We start from the raw sequence: 21,630 nt of genomic DNA, 5'->3' as shown, positions 1-21,630 counted from the left end.
GACAAACCTGAATTTAAAGCCCCTTTACTAGCCCTGTGGTCTTAGGTAACTATGTTACCTTATCTGTCTCATTTTCCTCATTTGCAAAATGAAAAAAAAATGATAATAATATACCTACCCCAGAGGGTTACTGGATGTATTAAATCAGCATATATAGTATGTAATACAGTCTCTGACATATAATAAATCAACAGAAGTTATTATCATCATTCTGGTGCTCCTGGCCATCCACAAGCTTAAACTAGTCTCAGAATTTAAATGCACTTATGGCATGGCTTCCTGCAAATCTCCAGGCTACCTTTCCAGCCACACACAGCTTTGGAAGGTGATAGTCCCATTGTAGTTATATAAATGGAGCTTTATTTCACTCACCTGCAACTAAAGAATTCAAAGAAAGTTCTAGGCAACTAGCATATGTTCAGCAAGTATATGTTCGATGAATGGGTGAATGAATGAGGCTAAGAGATGATCCTTCAATGCCCTTATTTTCGAAAAAGAGAATACCGAAAGTGATTACCCAGGAAATCTAGTTCAGAGCTGGAATCACAACTCAGGACATACTCTTTCCACCCTGTCTCTCAGGCTCAGCAGCTCTGCCTCCACCCTTCACTCCACCCAGTTAAAGAAAATTTTCAAAGCCACTATAGCTTTTCTATGAGACTGCATAAATGATCTAGTCCCACCTCCTTTTTTTGTTTTTTGTCTCAAATTATATTACAAGTCCGTAAACAGGCCCAACTGATGATACCCTTAGACCACTTGGCTACATATCCTTTCATATTAAATGCCTCAGTTTAGCTCCCAGATGCATTATGAAGATGAGCTGACCCAAATTCTTACTACCTATCTCAGTTGACACTACAGATCCACAGCACAGACTGCTGCTATTCCTTCTATCTGTGGTGACATTGTACCTCTTCCAACCCCCATGGTAACTACCAGATGAACTCAATTTATCTTTCAGTTACAGAATAAAGTGGCTCCAGTGTCACTTTCTCTGTAATGGCTTCCTAGGGCCCATATCCCTCTCTCTCCCCTCATTTACAACTCTCCAAATTTCTCTTTTATATATTATTTGACAAAACTGGAATATCTTTCTCAGTGTTTCCTTTTGCCTTCACTGTATCTCTCCTAGAGCACTTAATTCTTTCCACTGTAATGGTTTACCTATTCATCTCCTTGTTTTCCACATAAAACTAGCAAGGGGCTGCACCGAGAAGTGGCAAAACCCAAACTCCCTCTTACCTTTGAGGACCTCAGAAATGTATGTTTATTAATAAATTTGTTTCTAATAAGTACTCTTTGGGGAAAATATGTTCTGAGCAATGAAAGTCAAAGAAAATAGTCATCGAGACCATCCTGGTCAACATGGTGAAACCCCGTCTCTACTAAAAATACAAGAAATTAGCTGGGCACAGTGGCGCATGCCTGTAATCCCAGCTACTCAGGAGGCTGAGGCAGAAGAATTGCCTGAACCCAGGAGGCGGAGGTTGTGGTGAGCCGAGATCGCGCCATTGCACTCCAGCCTGCGTAACAAGAGCAAAACTGTCTCAAAAAAAAAAAAAAGAAAGAAAGAAAAATAGTCATGAGACAGATACATGAATAAAAACAGAAACCCCATGAAGTAGACTATACAATTTTCCAAGGCTATGATAAGCATATTTTTATTGCCTATATAGTAATCAAAAGGGTCTACAGCAGAAAATCAGAAAAAAATTATTTTTCCTATGCATATAAGTCAAAATTATAGTTCTAATTCAAATGTTTAGTTAATATCATTAATAAATTATAATAGGGATGTAAATTTAGAATATGGTAGATATTCCATGGGAGCAAGACTGCACTTAAGAATAAAACTGACATATTCAGTGAAGATCTAGTTACAAAGGTTATTACCTAATTTTTTTGCTTGTTTGGGGGTTTTATTGTTTGTTTATTTGTTTGGTTTTTGGTTTTTGGATTATTTTTTTGAGACGGTGTCTCTGTCAACCAGACTGGAGTGCAGTGGTGCCATCTTGGCTCAGTGCAACCTCTGATTCCTGGGTTCAAGTTATTCTCCTGCCTTAGCCTCCCGAGTAACTGAGATTACAGGTGCATACCACCACGCTCTGCTAATTTCTTGTATTTTTAGTAGAGACAGGGTTTTATCAGTTGGTGAGGCTGATATTGAACTGCTGGCCTCAAGTGATCTGCCCACCTTGGCCTCCCTAAGTGCTGGGTTCACAGACATGAGCCACTGCACCTGGTCTTTATTACCTAACTATTTTGATAAGATTATTTTGATAAGGTTTCACGTGAAAATAATGATGAAGAACATGTCATGGGTAACCAGTAAATGGTTAACAATAACTGAAGTAATCATTTCTTGTAAAAAAATTATGAAAAGAAACTACCAATTCAGTGCTCTTGGGTTTAACCAAAAGCTCATGTAGGTATCTTAATGCCATAATAAACTACAGTTCATTCCAAATGATCCCAGCTCATTTCTGTCAACTAGCTTCCCTGGAGACTTTTGACTATGATGTAATTTTTGACTCAAGTTGACCTAACTTCTCATCTATTATCTGCTTTTTCTTAATACTGTCTCCAAAAGACAGTATCAGTTCTAAAGAAGAATATGGTGAAATTTTGTTTTCATAAAACTAAAGGGACTACTAACAATATATAGTTCATTCTGACTTTATATCCAGATTTCCTTAAGCTTAACTCCAATCTTTTCTATCGGTTATACGTCATCATGTTTGGATCTACCCTGTCTAAACATGGCATTCTTCCATATTCAGTGGGAACGTGGCTTTTCCCTAGAGAAGCTATTAAGTCAGAAGGACACATAGCTATTAGAGAGAAGAAAGCAACATTATAACATGATATTTTTGTCACCATTTTGTCTACCTTGTCTTTCCTGTGCCAAAAGCACAGAGGGCAGAAAACATTCACTTCTAGAATCTGTGTCTATCTGGCAAAGTTAAAGTTCAACAGAAATGGGATTCAGAATTGCATATTAACGCTTCCAGGGGTTTCTAAGGACAATATTGTCTAGTGAGCAGCTCACCAGGTGAAAAAGATTATGAAATTTTTATCACAATTAATACCTGTGACCTCTACCAAGGCCGTTTGTCTCCAGAACCTATAATTGAAGAATTTAAACAATAGTAAACACTGTCGTCACTTTTCCTTACAGAAATGTACCAAGTGAAAATGGTTTGACCTCTTTGGCTGAAAAACATTATTTAAGTGGAAATAATTTTTTAGTTCATCTATTAAGTTCCTATCAATATTTAGGCCCATCCCTTATTCTATACACCTTTCTAATGCCCAACAACAAGGTTTCAAAAGTTACAGAGCATTTGATTTTATATCACTCTTACATCTTCCTCCTTCTACAGAGATTATCTGTGCACAGAAGGCATGGAGAAGCTGAATGTGCTTTGCAGAGCACGGTTGACTGGACAACTGAAAGAGGCCTTGTCTCTCCTACATCATGGGTCCAGCACATCTGATGACAATTACTGAGTGTTTAGTTACCTCTCTGCTACTCCTCATCAGAAACAATCATTCCAAAATGTTGTCTCATTCCTCTTTATCTTTAAACAATTTTTAATTTTTCAACATTCCTCTGAAAATTGGAAGCCAAAACAGACATACTAGTGGCCTGAACAAACAAAAATATTAAGGGAAAACAGAAATAGCAATGATACCTCCTCTGATTAGAATTTTAATATATAATGATATGTATTAAAATTAATACATAATGATATGCATTAAAACTCACATAGTGAATACAGGATATTCAATATAACGATTTTTTTCTTATGTCTCCTAAGCATATCCTACTTAAACATATTGTCTATTTTACTCCTCCTGAACTCAATCCTATTTCTTATTAACTCTTACTAATTGAAGCTACAAAATTGTCTTTAAATTCTATTTCAGTCCTCAAAACACTAGCAATCTTAGCTAACTCGGCATGTCTTTTAACTGTGACTTTAAACTTTTAAATGAAGTCGACACTCTTCCAGTCTTTCCTTTGGGGAAAAAATAAAACACTGCCTCCAAAATAAGCTATCAATTTGAAGAAAAAGAACTTTGTATGCAAAGAAAGCCAAAATGCCTAACACAGGGGGTACTCAGTTAATATGGACCAAATGAATGGATAATTTGATAAAAACTATTTTCTTAAATCTCCTGATATATACATGTTAACATTCTTCTGACAAACTCTTCACAAAGTTTAATGGGCCAACACGCGGTAGACCACACTAGTTCAATTGTAGGGAAAATAATATTTAGGTTGGTGCAAAATTAATTGCAGTTTTTACTTTCCATGGCAAAAACCAGTTATTTTGCACCAATCTAACAAATTAAATCAAACTAAGATGATATATATTTGTAGTCCTCTTTTCTCCAACTGATAATCATTGTATAGTTTCCAAATGTTACAAATAAAAGTTTTACAACACCAGTGCCACATTTTTACAAAGGCAAAGGTTTGTAATAAAGCAGAAAATGTAATTCAAATTTAATCTTTTTTGTCTCTAAAAGCTAATATTGAGTATGACCAATGCGCCACATCTTGGAATTTCTTCAAAAAGTAAAATGGCATACAGAAACACTTTTCTAATGTACAAGGATATTCACTGCCCTATGATCTGTAATACCAAAAAAAGGAATTAAAGTTATCCAACAATCGAGAAACGCAAAATAAATAATGGTGCACATTATGGCATTATGATGCACTATGTAGTCATTAAAGATAAAATAAGTTTGCCTCACACAATGGGAATGAAATAGTAATATCCAGCCTATATTACTGAATTAATAATATGTACACATAAATATGTATATTTACATGTACAAGCATTGATATATAGACATAAGCATAAATGTAATAGATACCAGTAGTTACTTCTAAGATGTGGAAGGAAGTTTTTAATTTTTTCTATTGTATTATCAGTGCTTAATATATAAAATCAGGTATTTCTTTTGAAATTTAATATATTTTAATAATTAAGTACCAAGAATTCAATGGATAAATAAGCAGTACAAAGTCACAATAAAAGAAATTAAATGGGTTAATATATTTTGAAAAATCTAATAACACGTTCAAAGGACATATGAAAACAGAGGGGGCGTTCTGTACAATGTAATTTCTCAGTGAATTTTCTAAGTCGGTGAAATAACAGAAGCCAATTGCATTTCCAGAAATATGGAATGCTTAAGTTTTGTGTTTTGTTTATTCAGTGAAATATTAAAAATAACCAACATATGCTTAAAAACGAGTTTGTGACAACACAGATAAATCTAATGTGATATACTACATTTTAAAGTAGGAAACAAAACTGTTGATTCTGAATGATCACATTGCTACTTAAAAAAACAAAACTTGTATTGAGGAAATGCACCAAAATGTTAATGGTGGTTATGTGTGTGTGTGATGATATATATAACATTTTTTTCATTTCCTCTATTTTCTATAATAAATATGAAAACAATTAGCAAATGTTAAAAAGCTATAAGAAAAAATATTTTTCTTAAGAAAATAACGTGGGGCAAGTCTTAAAAATAAAATTTGAATAAGATTAACTTCAAATAGTGATAATATTTAACCATTTTCCATTTCTGCTTTTGTGCATTTTTCATTTTTTTCCCTAATGGTATGCATTATGTTCATACTGGAAAATGTGTGATAAACTTTAAAAAAATACCTTGAAAATATTTAATGGCTTGGAATGGAATCTTTCAGAAGGGCATTAAGCCGCTGATCCCTTTTCTTCTAGACTTTTGATAAGTAACATATTAATTCAAAGCTCAGGATTCGACATGTTAGGTGGATGGAACAGGATGGGACCAGACAAGACAGGACAGAACAGGAACAGGGAAGAGAATAAATTATAATAATTATACTATAGCAATCTAAAAAACAACAGGGGCACTGGGTAATGTAAAGAACTATTGAGGCACTGGGAGGGCATAACTGGTGGGTGTTAAAGTTACTGACCCTTTAACACCACTACTAATCAATTGGCCCAAACATTAAATATTATCCAACCTGTGGTTCCCTGGTCATACGATATTTCTATAATATATTTCTTATGGCTTGCATTTCTTAGGTGCTGTTAAGACATTTAACAATTTTGGAAAAAAGTATTTTAATGTATGTTAAAATTTTAATAAAGAAAATCCTAATATCCTGCCATGTACAAAAAAAAACACTTCCACTCATATTCCATCTCACAACCTTCCTAACCAACGATTGCTCATTAGGACTGGTACAGGCTATCTACTGTACTGCACTTTGCAGTATAGAAAAGTTAGGCTTTTCTCGTGCTCGCTTCGGCAGCACATATACTAAAATTGGAAAAATTAGGCTTTTCTATAAAGTTAGGCTGAGTTGTTTTCCACTTTTTTGTTTACCTATTTTTCAAGAAAATCCATTCCACTCTTTGCGTCTATCCTTTTAACGTTCTTTCTTATATTTTCTATTCCACTGCCTAGTATCCCCAAGCTTGACGTTATATTTGCTAGGCTTACTTTTTTTACTGTAACTACATATATATGTATGTATTATATATACAGCATCTTGTTGTTTAAATTGTTACTATTATTTGAAGTTCATAAGAAAGATATATAGAAATTAAATCATACTTAAAATACTGACTACATTCATTCCTTATGTCACACAATATACTTTAGTTTTTCTCACTGAAAACTAGTTATTACAATCAAATATCTTAATATTTATAAACTTGTTCCACACGTTAATATTAATTTCATATTTATCTTAATCTGACTAAATTCAACTGCTATAACAAGTAACTAAAGAAATACCATTTTTTTTTTTTTTACAAAAAGAAAAACTTATTTGTGCTCCTTTTTTAAAGAAAACCGAGTAGGCAAAACCAACAAACTACCATATAATATTTATATTACAATAGTATACTTTATATTCATGATGATGCTATTTGAAACAGCAGCAAATTAGAGGTATTCTGAGTTTACATGCTTAGAAGAATGGATAAATAAAAGGTGGTAGATGCAAACTATGGAATACCATGTAGCAGTTGGAAGCAAGAAACAAAATCAGCAGATAGCCATGTAAATAAACCTCAAAAATATAATGCCTCATGAGAAAAATTCAGAAACTAAGTAAGTCCTATGATCCAATACCATTTTTGTGAATTAGAAGACACATATACATAAAACACCAAAAAAAATTATGAACATCATTTAGCTCCCAATTAGAAAGACTGCTGTTATACGGAGAATGCAGTGGTCCCAACCTTTCTGGCACCAGTGACTGGTTTTAGGAAAGACGATTTTTCCACAGATTAGCAGAGGGGAGAGTGATGTTTTCAGGATGATTCGGGTGCATTACATTTATTGTGCACTTCCCTTCTATTATTATTACATTTTAATATATAATGAAATAATTTCACAACTCACCATAATGTAGAATCAGTGAAGGCCCCGAGCTTGTTTTCCTGGAATTAAATGGTCCCACCAGTTGGGAGGGGGGGGCGGGCGGTGATGGGAAACGGTGACAGATCATCAGGCATTAGATTCTCATAAGGAGCTTGCAACCTAGATCCCTCACATGTACAGTTGACAATAAGGTTCACTCTCCTAAAGAATCGAACGCCACCGCTGATCTAACAGGAGGTGGAGCTCAGGTGGTAATACAAGCTATGGGGAGCTGCTGTAAATACAGATAAAGCTTTGCTTCCCTGTCAGCTGCTCACACCTGCTGCTGTGTGGCCTGGTTCCTAACAGGCCAGGAACTGGTCTCTGTCTGTGACTTGGGAATTGGGGGCCCCTGGGAGAGTGGGATTGGTTAATGGAGAATGATTAAATGGATGAATGCATAAATGAATGAAAGACAAAGAAAGCAAAAGGGAGCCTTGCACAGACGCATGAGGATAGTGTGTTATGAACTCAGGTATATGTATAATTAAATATTCTGTACTTCATATCAAAAATTTTTTTTAAAACTTCTTGTTTTTATGGAAAGAATTCACTGCTACTGTCCTATAAAATGGTCCTTTTCACATGTATCTCAATTTATGAGCTGCTTGACAGAAGTTCTAAAAAGGCCAAGAAATTGGGAGCTAAAATGTGGAAACCACGGCCAACTGACAAGCAATTAATTGTGAGCTTAAATATTTTTAAAATTCTAAGTAAGAAAATAATATATATTGTCTTTGGAAAAATATTTTTCTCATATAACTTCAAATGCATGCTTTGCTCTAAACTAGAAGATATTTTCTCTTAACTGTTAGAAATTTTATAATCATTTTATAACCATTAACAAATGTTTATAAATAGATTTCAACTTCAAAGCAGTGTTAACTCCAAAGATGTTTTCTGAGAGAAACAAGTCTTAGCATTGTCATAAATTTGTCTACTATTGCTTGCCACTAGGATGAAGGAAATTAACACTTTTTGAGGGCCTTACACTCAATTCTTCCTCACCTTGGTTAATCTTTTCCTCTCTTTCCTGCTCCGGTTTTCCCCTGCCAACAATCCCATAAGTGATATATTAGGTCAAACTATGTTAAACTAAACACTAGTTAAACTAAATTGTTTTTGTGAGTCATACTGAAATGAGTCATATTGAGTCATATTAAAATGTTTCTATATTGAAATGTTCAAGTAGTTCAATTAATAATAAAAATCTCAATGAGGAAATTGAGAATTTCAAAGTTTTAATAATTCACTTAAACGTATATTTGTTAGGAGGTGAAGTTGAGATTTCAACTTAAATCAATTTTCCACAAAATTCATGTTTTTTTCATGATATCATGCCACTCCCATTGATATTCTCAACTTTTCACAGATGTTACCATAATTGATATTTGAACTGATAGACATTATGTGCTCAGGAAAAGGTGACAGAAGACACTTGATTTTAGCAAGAATCAGAATGATGATCGCAAAGAACTTTAACAAATTAACTTTCATACTCTAAAATTTGTACACTGAACAAAATGTATTTTCTCCAAGCATGACACCTCAAGATTTAAACCCATTACAAGTCTAAGACTAAACTCTTCCAAAATTTACATTTCACTCATTCTTTCACTCTTAAATATTTTGAAAATGTACAAAATCAAAATAGTAAAATGGTTAGTTCAGTGATAGTTTCTACACAGTCCAAGCCAATCTCCAACCCCAGAGAATAATCACTTGACCCAAGGAGTGTAAGGCTATAGTGAACTATGATCATGCCTGTGAATAGCCACTGCACCCCAGCCTGGGCAATAGAATGAGATCCTGTTTTGTTTCCTCTTTTTTTTTTTTTTTTTTTTTTTAAAAAAAAAAAAGGAAATGTGGCCAAGAAAAGTTAGCCAGAAATAAAATTACTCTCATCCTAAGTATTCTCAATAGGTGGTTATTTTCTTGTTCTACAACTTTCTCGCCTTATGAGATCCATCCTCACCCTCCTTGAAATCCATGCTTTCATGTAAGGTGGAGTAGCAGGGATTTTATTCAGGACAAGATGTTAAAGGAAAAGCACATAAAGGAAGGCATATTGGAGGAAAAGAAAGCTCACAAAGAGAATCACAAGTATAGCATGGGGATCCAAACGTGTTTGGATCACTGCCACTCCAGATCCTCCGACCAGACCTGAGCTTTGTATGATCACATTAAATGAGATTATTTGCAATTTGAAATCAGGTATTCAAAAATCTGATCATAAAGAGATATAGTCATAAAGGCATTCCATATAATATTTTCTTAATTATACCCTGTTGTTAAAATGCCTCCATTAGAAAAAAAAATCTCAGCCATATAAAATTATTTTGCTTTGGTTAAATCACTCATATCTTCTTCCCTTAAAATTTATCAGACCCCTGAAAGTCTTGATATGTGTCTGGAGACCTTGAACAATCCTTTCATGGATTTTCATATCCATGAAAACCTTTGATAGTTTCTATTTAGAGAGGAGAGCCATTGTCAAATTCAACTTTCCAATTTCTAAAGATGAACACAATTTCTACTGAATGAACAAATTTCTTTCCTTTACTTTTTCTTTAGTCTCATTGTTAGAACTGAAAGTAAACTAATTTTCACTAGACACTAATTTTTTATCAGATTGCTTGAGTTTTATTATATCGCAAAGTTGAACATCCCTAGGATATGCTTCTAGCAATCACATAGATTCACTCTCTACCTATGTAATTTGCTCTTTCAGTTGTCCCTTGGCATATGCACGGGGCTGGTTCCAGGATCCCTGCATGTACCAAAATATTCAAAATATTCAATGTGCATATTCAAGTGCCCCAGGGGGCCCCATGGAACTGTCGAAAAGTAGGTCCTTAGTATATGTGAGTTTCATATCCTGCAAATCCATGTTTGGTTGAAAACAATCTGCATGTAACTGGACTTGCCCAGTTCAAATCTTTGCTGTTAAAGGGTCATTATATACACTTGTTTTACTATTATTTACAACATGTCACAGACCTTCACGATCCCACTTCAACAGTCAACACTGCAAATGTCAATCATATTGCATGTTAAGGGTTGACTGCGATTTTTTTGGCATGAAGACAAATATCTCATTTCTTTCTTAAAATTTTCCTTAATGGAGTCCAGGGGAACAATGTCATGGCACCATGGCTGGAGCCTTAAAATCTTTGTGAAATGCAAATCAAAACCACATTGAGATACCAATTCACTCCAGTTAGAATGGTGATCATTAAAAAATCTGGAGATAACAGATGCTAGAGAGGATGTGGAGAAATAGGAACACTTTCACACATTGTATATTAGTTCAGCCATTGTGGAAGACAGTGTGGCCATGTCTCAAGGATCTACAAATAGAAATTCCACTTGACCCAGCAATCCCATTACTGGGTATATACCCAAAGGATTATAAATCAATCCTTTATAAAGACTCATACACATATATGTTCCTTGTGGCACTGTTTATGATAGCAAAGACCTGGAACCAACCCAAATGCCTATCAATGATAGAGTGGACAAAGAAAATGTGTCACATATACACCATGGAATACTATGCAGCCATAAAAAAGATGAGCTCATGTCCTAGGGACATGGATGAATTTAGAAACCATCATTCTTAGCAAACTGACACAAGAACAGAAAACGAAACACCACATGTTCGCACTCATAGGCAGGTGTTGAACAACGAGAACACATGGCTACAGGGAAGGGAACATCACACACTAGGGTCTGTTGGGGGCTGGGGAGCTACAGGAGAGAGAGAAGGGGGTGGGGAGGTTGGAGAGTGATAACATTGGGAGAAATGCCTGATGGAGGTGACGGGGGTGGAGGCAGAAAACCACCATGGCATGTGTGTACCTATGCAACAATCCTGCAAGATCTGCACATGTACCTCAGAACTTAAAGTACAATTTAAAAAAAAAAAAAGCTTTGTGAAATCATAGGAGACAGAAACAGTACCTAACAATAATCTTTCACATCCATGGAATTTAATTCTTCAAACTACTTTCTTATCTGTTAAGTCATCATACTCAGCACAATATTCTGAGACAAGCAGAATATTTCTACCATGTTTTCCTGGGGTATAAAACAGGAAGGTGAATTGTTGTATGAGGCTGTGAAGGATAAGAGCAGAGGGAAGAAAGAAGATGACTGATATTTTTAGATCTCCTATTATGTGATAGATTTCATGTTAGGTACTTATAATCAATGAGCAAATTGCTCACAAATTACGTTCTTTAGCTTTCTCTTAAGAATAGAACCTACCTTGTAGAATAGTGGAGACTATAGCAAAGAACATATAGGAATTTGGCACAATGTCAGGCCCATGAAAAGATTGCAATGAAAGTTAGCTCTAGCTATTATTATTATTTATCTTAACTTCCTTTAAAACTTACAATAATCTGAGATAGGTAATTTATCTAATTTATCTGTTGAAAACTCCAAGATTCAATGAAAATTAATTAAAAAGTGTTACATAATGTTTTATTGAATGAAATGTGTTCCACTCAAACTAAAATTCCACCCAACAATCATAGCCAAATTGCCACAAACTTTGTGCCAAAAACAAATAGCAGCAAACAGCCTCTCTCTCTCTCCAGAGGATCAGGGAGGCAGCCAGAGGTCAACCAAAGGACTGAAGGTAACATGTTCCAACTGACCAGCAGACATGCAACCTCATCATCAAACATCCATCTATTAAGCACCCATGAGCCCTGAAATAATAGAACAAAGGGTAAATCTCTGTCCTAGATGTCATCTCATATGCTAAGAATCTGTATGCTCAGCAAATCCCTTCCATCTTTATGTCTCTGAATTCTTTTTAACATACATATACACACACATATATATATGCATACATAAATAATATACAATATTACCCTTTAGTACTATTCATAACATTGATGCCATTAATACTAATTACCATTATTTAATATTTGTAGTAACAGTTACCAATTCGTTGAGTGCCTATGTATCAAGTGTTAAGCATTTCACCTGCATTTTCTCATGTTTTCCTTACATCTAACTTAAGAGTAGGGCGTAAGCCCTATTTTATGAGTAGAGTTTACACCTAGGCTGAGAGAAGAAGTATGTAAAAATCACAAAGGGAGAGAAATGCTTAACCACAATTCAAACTCATATCCATATAACTCCAAACCCCATGACCTTTTTAGTAATAAATTATAATTATTTTTGACTCCAGAATTACCAAGGCAATTTTAAAATCAGTTTTATGATAAATTCAATGCTTAGCATGATGGACATGAAGAAACACGACCAGGAGTTAGAAGAACTACAATCCACATTCAGCTTTGCACTGAGCATAAATAAAGCATTTAATTATATGAATTTACCTATCAAATGGAATAAATGGACTAGGGCAGTCCACAGCTCTACAGGCTTCTGTCCCTCCAGGCTTCTGTCCCTCCAGGCTGAGTGTTGCCCATGAGAAAGTATACACAACTATGACTAGGACTAGAACTACGACGACTACTACTATTATTGGCCTCAGCAGTTTGCAAGGTAATGTAGTTACTTGATGTTCACTAATTCCTTTTCTGGGAGTCATTTCCCTGAATTCATACTCTTGATGCCAAGATCTATAAAATCAAAATAAAATATTTATGCTGCTCCTCCTAGGTGCGAATTTATCTGATTTTCTTCTTTGGGATAATAGAGGGAATAAAGGGTTGTATAAGAGCATGTTTGAAATAGTTGCAGGGTGGGGATAAGAATAATGCTGTACAAACCTCTGAGGAGGAATATTGCAACACCCTCTGAAAAGGGCCTGGGAAGGGCCCTTGTGCTATGTCATTCTAGAATGCTACTGCTCAGCTGGACTTCTACAATCAAGAAGGAAAAAAAAACTGCATTAACCTCAAATTAATTTCTCAGAATGCATGCTTAGCTTCCAAAGGAAGACTGACAAAGTTGGTAGATGTACCAAATTGAACTTACCTCACAATGTGACTGTATTTGGACACAATCTTTAAAGGGGTAATGAAGGTTAAATGAGGTCATTGGGATAGGCCCTAATCCAATATGACTGGTGTCCTTCTAAGAAGAGACTAAGACACAGACACACAGAAGGACGGCCATGTAAAGACACTGGAAGAAGAGAGCCCATTATAAGCCAAGGAGAGAGGTCCTCAGAAGAAACCAATCCTACCGACACATTCATCTTGGACTTCTAGCTTCCAGAACTGTGAAGAAATTTAAACCTGTGGTTTAAAGGAAAATATAATATAATTTTATCAAAGAAATATAACTCATTTAACCTGTCAATAAACAGGAAGAAATTGTTTAAACCTGTGATTTAAAGGAAAGTCTGTGGTACTTTGCTATGGCTGCCCTAGAAAACTAACAAAGTCCACCTCATATATAAGTTATACAAGTCCACCTCATATATAAGAATAATGCATATATTCTTACCTTTACTTCTGATCGAGTACTTCTTAACGAATGCAAAAACACACTAACATGCAGAGGGAAACACATACAAACAGTATATTCAGAGCCACCATGACAAAATGTATAAGGACCTTAGATAAGACTAGAGAATTCCAGGTTCTAACAATGTTTCAGAACCTCACCTGGAGAACAAAGTGGTTGAAAGCATGGTCTTCAGTTTCAGACAGATGTGGGCTCAACCTGGGCTTCTCTATTGGTTAGCTATGTAACCTAACCACTCAGAAAGTTACCTAACCACTCAGAATCTCAGTTTCACAATTCTGTAAAAAGCAAATAGTTGCTAATCTAAGTTTCCCAATTCTGTAAAAAGCAGTAATTCCTATCTTCTACAATTGTTACAAGGATTCAATCAAATATAAGGATTAAATGGGATTATAAAAGTAAGGGGTCAAGAACTGTTTCTGACACATCACATATAATCAATAAATGGTAACAGTTGCTATTAGGTTGAACCTTATAAAATGGCTGATATTTGACTGTTTTTGATCTATCAAAATGGCAATTCTATATGGTTCAACCTAATATTAATGTTGCAAAGAGATTACAGAGCACAACGGCTCACAATACAAATTTGGTCAACAGATAAATAGATAAAGAAAACAGGTTTTATATATATATATCTCCCATTATATATATATATAAATAGATATCCCATTATATATGTATAAATATCCCATTTTATATATATATCCATATAAATATCCATATATATATATATATATATATATATATATATATATCTAATAGGATACTACTCAGCTTTGCAAAAAAGAAAGAAATCCTGTAATTTGTGACAACATGAATGAACCTGAAGGACATCAAGTAAAGTAAAATAAGCTAGGCACAGAAAGACAAATACTACATGATTTTACTTACATGTGGAATCTAGAAAAGAATCTAACTGAATTCACAAAAGTAGAGAGTAGAATGGTAGTTGGTGGAGGTAGAAGGGGGCTGGGTAGATGTTAGTCAAAGGATACAAAAATTCAGATAGAATAAGTTCAGGAGATCTATTATACAACACGGTGACTATAGTTTATTACAATATACTATATTCTTGAAAATTGCTAAGAGAGTAGATTTTGTGTTTTTATCACAAAAAGTGATTAGTATGTAAGGTAATATACATGGCAATTAGCTCAACTTAGCCATTCCACAATATACACGTATTTCAAAATATCATGTGGGGGTACACAATAAATACAATTTGCATTTGTCAATTAAAAGTTTATAAAACCAGCAGACAAGTTCTGGAAACAGGATCTTTAGGCTAGAGTCCTGTCTCTGTCCCTCACTAGCAAGTTATAGAACCCCTCTAATTCAATTTCTCAGCTACAAAACAAAAACTTGAAAACATGCCCTCCATACTATGGATGAGAGAATTAAATAATCAGTTCAAAGCTCTTAGACTAATGTCTAGCATTAGCCAGCTCTCACTGAGTATAATCTGTTATTGATATTATTAATATCATTCATTTAAAAAATGAAGATTTGACTATCTCTGTCATTCATTCTAACTTCGAATTCTATGCAGTTTGGAATGATACTGATAAAAGAGAATTATGCAGTTGACATTTAGCTATCTAACACACGGGTTAATTGTTGAGCCTTAGAATTCTGATAAATATTGTGAAATCAGAAATAATTTAAATAAAAATGTCTCATAATTCCTTCACAATTTATCTAAGGCAAGTCTCAAACAAGTATAATACCAAAGATATATTTTTTCTTGAGGGTAAATTAATCCTTTTTCTTAACTTCTTAAATTGCTAGACATTTTAAAGTATCGTTTCACCTAAAACATAAAGCTAGTAGCCCATACGGTGTGGGGTTTTAAATGTTCTTGCATATGTTCATACAGCTGTTCATTATAGCAGGCTAACATTGGACTAAGGAGAAGAATAGACTAAATAGTCACCCAGCCACTAATTCAGTCACTGATAGTGAACAAATCACTTCAACCTCATTTTTCTATTTTGGAAAATGAAAAGTTATCTAAGTAAAGATGTCAAAGTTCTTTCCAAGTCTAAAATTCTATGAATCACTATCTATTGTAAATAGATGAAGAATATAATATAATTTCATCAAGAAACATAACCCATTTCACCTGTCAATAAACAGGAAGAAATTGTTTTTAAATAGCAGAATGTTAAATAATACTAACTAAAAATGTCGCCTGAATTGGAACCATAACATGTGCCTGAGCAACTCTAGCCAATGACTTTTATAGTCTGTACAATTAAGAGTTAATGACCAAATCTCTTCTGAGATTAACAGGGAGGATACATTCATTCTCAGCAGAATTAAAGCAGCCAGACCAGCTGTGAAACCAACACTGACTTAAAATCCTAGGTCCATTTGTCCAGATACTCTAGTCTCTGACCTTAAAGAATTCACATGACATCAGATGTCTGTCTCTTTAAAGTGTTATAACTTCCAGGACTCTTGAGAAGGTAAATTAGTTCATGTTTCTAACTGATAATGATTGACTAAAGAAAGATAATCCTGGTGTTTCACTAGAAAGAATCTGAATGCTCATAACTTTCTTCCAGAAAGCATAGGTATTTCAGTAAAAGTTAAAAAAAAAAAAAGCTTCATGATTACACTGCAGATCTAAAACAATATTTGTGAATAAAAGCAAAATTAAAATTAAAATATCGTGATACCATGAGAATAACTAGTTTGAAATTGAATCGTTTGGAGGGAAAAAACATATTTATATATTATATATAAATGATATACATATTTTTATATAAATATGTATATATACATGGGCAGTTTAACTCAAAACACTGTCTACAGGAACTCTTAAATTCATGGTTATCTGTTTTGAGTTGTGTTGTATATATATATATGTGTGTGTATATATACACACACATAAGTTGTGTATATATATGTATATGTGTTTATATATAAACACATATACATATATATACGAAACATTTATCTAAAAACGTCCCCTTAATTGAAACCACAACGTGTGTCTGAGCAACTTTAGCCATATAGGACTACGCATAACCTGATGTCTCTTTTACTGCCTGGTTAGTTGGCTATATATTATTAAAATCAATGCCACTGGCTTCTTTCTCCTTTCTTAAGTTATATGCATATATAACTTAGACACATTGAATCTGGTATCATAAAATCATTCTCTTTTCAAGTTAAAATATTTATGGGAATTATATGATATTCTTTAATAATTAAAATGTGAAAAACACAACTCAAAACAAGTAAACATGAATTCAAGAGCACCTGTAAACAGTATTGTGAATTAAACTGCCCCAATATTTAAAAAAACAAAAAATAGAAAACTACATTTCTGAGAGTTGAACACAACCTACTACTACTTTCTATGAAGTGCAAGCAACTACACTTTCCATTCCTTGAAAATAAATAAATAAAAATAGACTTAATCTTAAGCAATTAATGAAGTCCTTTATTTAAAAGGTTGCTATGGGACAGTGGAGCAGGCTATTATTTGGTTTGTTTGTTTGCTTGTTTGGGTGCTCGTTTTAGCTTCTCTCAATAGATTTGTTTTTCCTCAACTAATTTTAAGATTAAAAAACTCACAACATGTGACAATTGAACATCGCGAGGAAGTGCACAGTCTGATTAGCACATTAACTCAGGCATAATAAACCAGCCGTGACCACATTGCCTCCAGTCTGGATCAGACCAGTCTGGGGAAGGATAATCATGATGAGGACCCCCAACCAAACATATTAATCTCAATGTTATTTTATCTTCCAACAATTAACATCTTATTTTTTCTGTCAATCGTATGTAACTTTTTGACTCTTTAATTTTATTCTGAGAACAGTAACCCAGAAATAAAAGTGGATATTCTAGTTCTGAGAAGTAAACACTTTCACCTTCCTTCTCAAAGATTCCCACCCTCAGAAAACTCAAATGAGACAGAGTCATGGAGATTTTTATAGTTCTATACCAATAATATTTATTTATTTTAAAGGGAGGATCTTTTAAAAGGCTGGAGTGCAGTGGCCCAATCATAGCTCACTGTAGCCTCCAAACTCCTGGGTTCAAGCAATCCTCCTGCCTCAGACTTCCAAGTAGCGGCAGTTACATGACTGTGCCACCACACCCAGCTAATATATATACACATATATACACACACATACACACACACACAAACACACATCTGTAGAGATGGGGTCTCACTTTGTTGTTCAGGCTAGTCTCAAACTCCTGGACTCAAGTGATGCTTCCACCTCAGCTTCCCAAACCAATAATTTTTATAGTTCCACAACTTCCCATCCATTGACAATTCCTGCTTAGCAGAGAAGGAGCAAGAGGACTACCCACATCCTGATGTCTCTTTTATTGCCTGGTTAGTTGGGTATATATTATTAAAATCAATGCCACTGGCTTCTTTTTCCTTTTTTAAATGTGTTACTGAAAAACTTTAAATTATATATATTGCTTGCACTTTGATAAGTCATCGGACCTCATTTGATAAGTCAGCAGACCTCATGGGAGGCTGGATCCCTTGAGGTCAGGAGTTCGAGACCAGCCTGGACAACACAGTGAAACCCTGTCTCTACTAAAAATACAAAAATTAGCCAGGTGTGCTAGTGCATGCCTGTAGTCCCAGCTACTCGGGAGGCTGAGACAGAATGCTTGAACCCAGCAATTGAAGGCTGCAGTGAGCTGAGATCACACAACTGCACTCTAGCCTGGGTGTTACAGCAAGACTGTCTCAAAAAAGAAAAAAAAAAAGAAAAGAAAAGAAAATGCAATCTCCTTGTACAAAACAATATGCCCTAAGTGACACTACCTTCTGTTAAGCAGTCAAATAAGAAGGGGATGGAAAGGAAGAATGAGATCAGAAACATCATAGAAAAGAAAAGAGAAAAATATTAACATAAATCAGGAAAAAACTTTTGCCCCGTGTGTTTCTCATATTATACTAGAATACTGGGATATCATCAGCCACTAACCCAAGGCAAGCACTGAGAACTGCCCAGAAATGAAAAACCCCATTAGACCCGTACTTTGTGAGAGTTGTCAGTAAAAGCAAACAGTTCAGAAATCCTCTGGATAAGCTCATGAGCAGCCTAAAAGCACTCATAAAGTGTAAACTAAAAGTTTGTCACTGGTTGGTCCTCCTGGTGAATCAGATACTTCAGGGTACTTAGCAAGCCGGCAATAGGTAGCAACCTTTTTTTCTTTCTTTCTTTGTTTCTTTTTTGAGATGGAGTCTTGCTCTGCTGCCGAGGACAGAGTGCAATGGTGCGATTTCGACTCACTGATATCTCCTCCGCCTCGCGGGTTCAAGCAATTCCCTGCCTCAGTCTCCTGAGTAGCTGGGATTACAGGCGCCCACCACCACGCCTGGCTAATGTTTGTACTTTTAGTAGAGAGACATCGAACTCCTGACCTCGTGATCCACTCACCTTGGCCTCCCAAAGTGCTGGGATTACAGGTGCGAGCCTCCGTGCCTGGCCAAGTAGCAACTTTTTTAAGGCACCAATAACCTGGTCTGGCGGGTTCATTCATTTCACTTCAGCTGATAATAATACCTCCGGTTCTTGAGAGAGTCAATCTTTTTAACTTATACAAGTGTGAATGATAAATCAGGAAAATGTGACCACTTTGGAGAACAACAAATATTTCTAAAGTGAACAGCGCACATTTCTTTAAGGAATGGAACTGACCAAACCTGTAGCAATGTCTGCCAGTGTTAAACCCATTCCACCAAATCATTCAAGTTCAACTTACCCCCAACATCTGGTGGAGGTAGTGATACTCTGGCCCTTGGTTATACAGCAAGAAGGTTTTCCAGAAAAGCAGGACATTCATGGAGAGCCAGATGAGCTAAACCAAACAGACGTGAGAGACAGAAACAAAAATGAAAAATAATCATTACCTGATGAATAGAAACCACAGGAAATACCCTGGGCACAGCGCTTTCAATAAAACCTAAATCAGTAACTGCAGAAAGCTTTTTCAATTAACCAGCAAGCTGAAAACCACTCAGAGGAAAACAATCTGACTTTACCCAGCCATTTCACCTGAGACTAAGCATTTGGGTTCCAAATAGGTCTCCTAAATGATTTATAGCTATCCCCTGCCATACAAAATGAGATTAAGAAATTAATGGCATCACCGTATCCCAAGAAACAGAAGTACTCTGGGAAAAGAACAAAGGGAGCAAAAATGTTTAAAGGGTAAAGGAAAAGATGAGTTCACTGAAATGACCTCTCTTCCTCCACATTTGCTCTCCCATCAGTGTCAGAAAATTTCTCATGCATTTGGGGGACAGGCACGCAGGGGTTGGGGGGTGTTCATTGTTATCTCCAACATAAAGTTTTGTTAGTTGAGAATGTTCGCATTAAGACGAAACTTCCACTTTCAGCTTCCCACCCATGCACTCTCAGAGAATGAATCAAAATCGCTGCAGGACAGAGAAAACGGAAGGAGAGCCTAGCCCGCCATCCTACCAGGCAGAGGTGTTTAACCCCTTCGTTGGCGAGCCAGCTCCTCCAGGACACAGCCATGCCGCCGGCCCCTCTGCGCCGTGCTCCGTGCCCGCCGGCCCAAAAAGGAACGGGCGGTGGCGGGGGCAGCGGTTACAGTTACGCGGCCTGCGGGGCCGCTGAGCGAGGACCGAGGGTCAAAGACTGAGTGGAAGCCCGAAGGCCCGGCGCCAAGCCAGCCCGGGCGGGGTCTGCTCCCCAGAGCCGGGTTTTCCGGGAGCCCTGACTCCGACCGCGCCGGGTCAGCTCTGTCCACTCCTGGTCCCGACCCCCAGCACTCCAGCGCGCCGCCCGGGCTGCCCCGGTCTGCTCTGCTGCCGCACCAGTCTGCTCCGCTGCCGCGCCGGCCCCTTTGTCTGGGGGCGAGCCTGTTGTTGTGGCTGCTGCTGTTCAGGCTGTCCCGGGTGGGAACTTGGAGGCGTCCCCCGCAGCCGCTATCTAGCCCGGCCTGCCAGACTCCAAAATACTAACACACATGTGCACAATGATACTCAGAGTAAAAGTGGGAACCCTCCCCGCCCCCTCGTACACACGCACGTATCTAATTCTTTTTGGACTCGTTGTTTTCCCCCAAAAAAGTTCATCTCAAAGAGGCTTGGTAAGGACATTTGAGCCGGAAACAGCCTTTTGTGTACTAGCTCCCTGTTCTCCACCTTTCCTCAGCAAATTATCCCACTCCCAAAGGAGAGTCCCCAGACAGCACTTACCTATGGCTTCCCACTAGCCACCAGTTTCTTTATCTCCTTCCCTGCCTATCACATAGTGATAAAAAGGGCTTTAAAACAGTACTGAATAAGAGCTCGGGCAATTAATGGTTAAAGCTGACGTCATTCTTAGGGGCTCTAGGGGAACTTAGATTCACTCTCTTCAGTCATCTTTTTGTTTTACTATCTAGTCTGTTTAGTAGTAATAGGAATCCTCTCAATCCTGTACCAGAGGCCCGGTGAAGAGTGAGAAGCCTGTGGAATTGACACAGGTACCTACCCGACACTGCAACAAATCACTACTAGAGAAGAGCGGGAAAAATGTCATTCGTATAGAAAAATATCTGATGTAAAATACATGTCCAATAAAGGTTTGTCCAATAAAACAAGAACTTTTCCAAATTTAACAACTAATGAGTGACAGAAAAAGTTTACTGCTAGTTGCCTAACGACTTTTAAACTCTTTTTAAAAAAATCTTACAACATAGGCCATA

The 21,630-nt window shown here is 36.2% G+C and overlaps 1 protein-coding gene across 7 annotated transcripts in view; it reads right to left on the bottom strand.

The window, feature by feature from the left end:
• The window catches only part of NOX4 (NADPH oxidase 4), a 148,558-nt gene extending 127,362 nt beyond the window's left edge, over positions 1-21,196 (bottom strand). For 4 of the 7 annotated variants that reach the window (XR_004731190.3, XM_002754700.7, XM_078339240.1 and 1 more), the window contains exons 1-2: positions 20,397-20,504; positions 19,675-19,770 (exon numbers count right to left, since the gene is read on the bottom strand). Coding sequence is in view for 5 of the 7 variants with exons in the window: in XM_002754700.7 (XP_002754746.3) it covers positions 19,675-19,770; positions 20,397-20,453 (153 nt within the window). In the remaining 2 variants the exon portion in view is untranslated. Of the gene's footprint in view, positions 1-19,674; positions 19,771-20,396; positions 20,505-21,139 lie in introns of those variants that run through there. The other 3 variants (XM_035265278.3, XM_078339241.1, XM_054241812.2) reach the window with 1 other exon arrangement.
• Positions 21,197-21,630: the final 434 nt, after the last annotated feature.

Source organism: Callithrix jacchus, chromosome 10, assembly GCF_049354715.1.
Source record: "Callithrix jacchus isolate 240 chromosome 10, calJac240_pri, whole genome shotgun sequence".
NCBI lineage: Eukaryota > Metazoa > Chordata > Mammalia > Primates > Cebidae > Callithrix > Callithrix jacchus.
The sequence above is the reverse complement of the archived record's forward strand: the minus strand, read 5'-3'. Positions and strand labels throughout refer to the sequence as shown.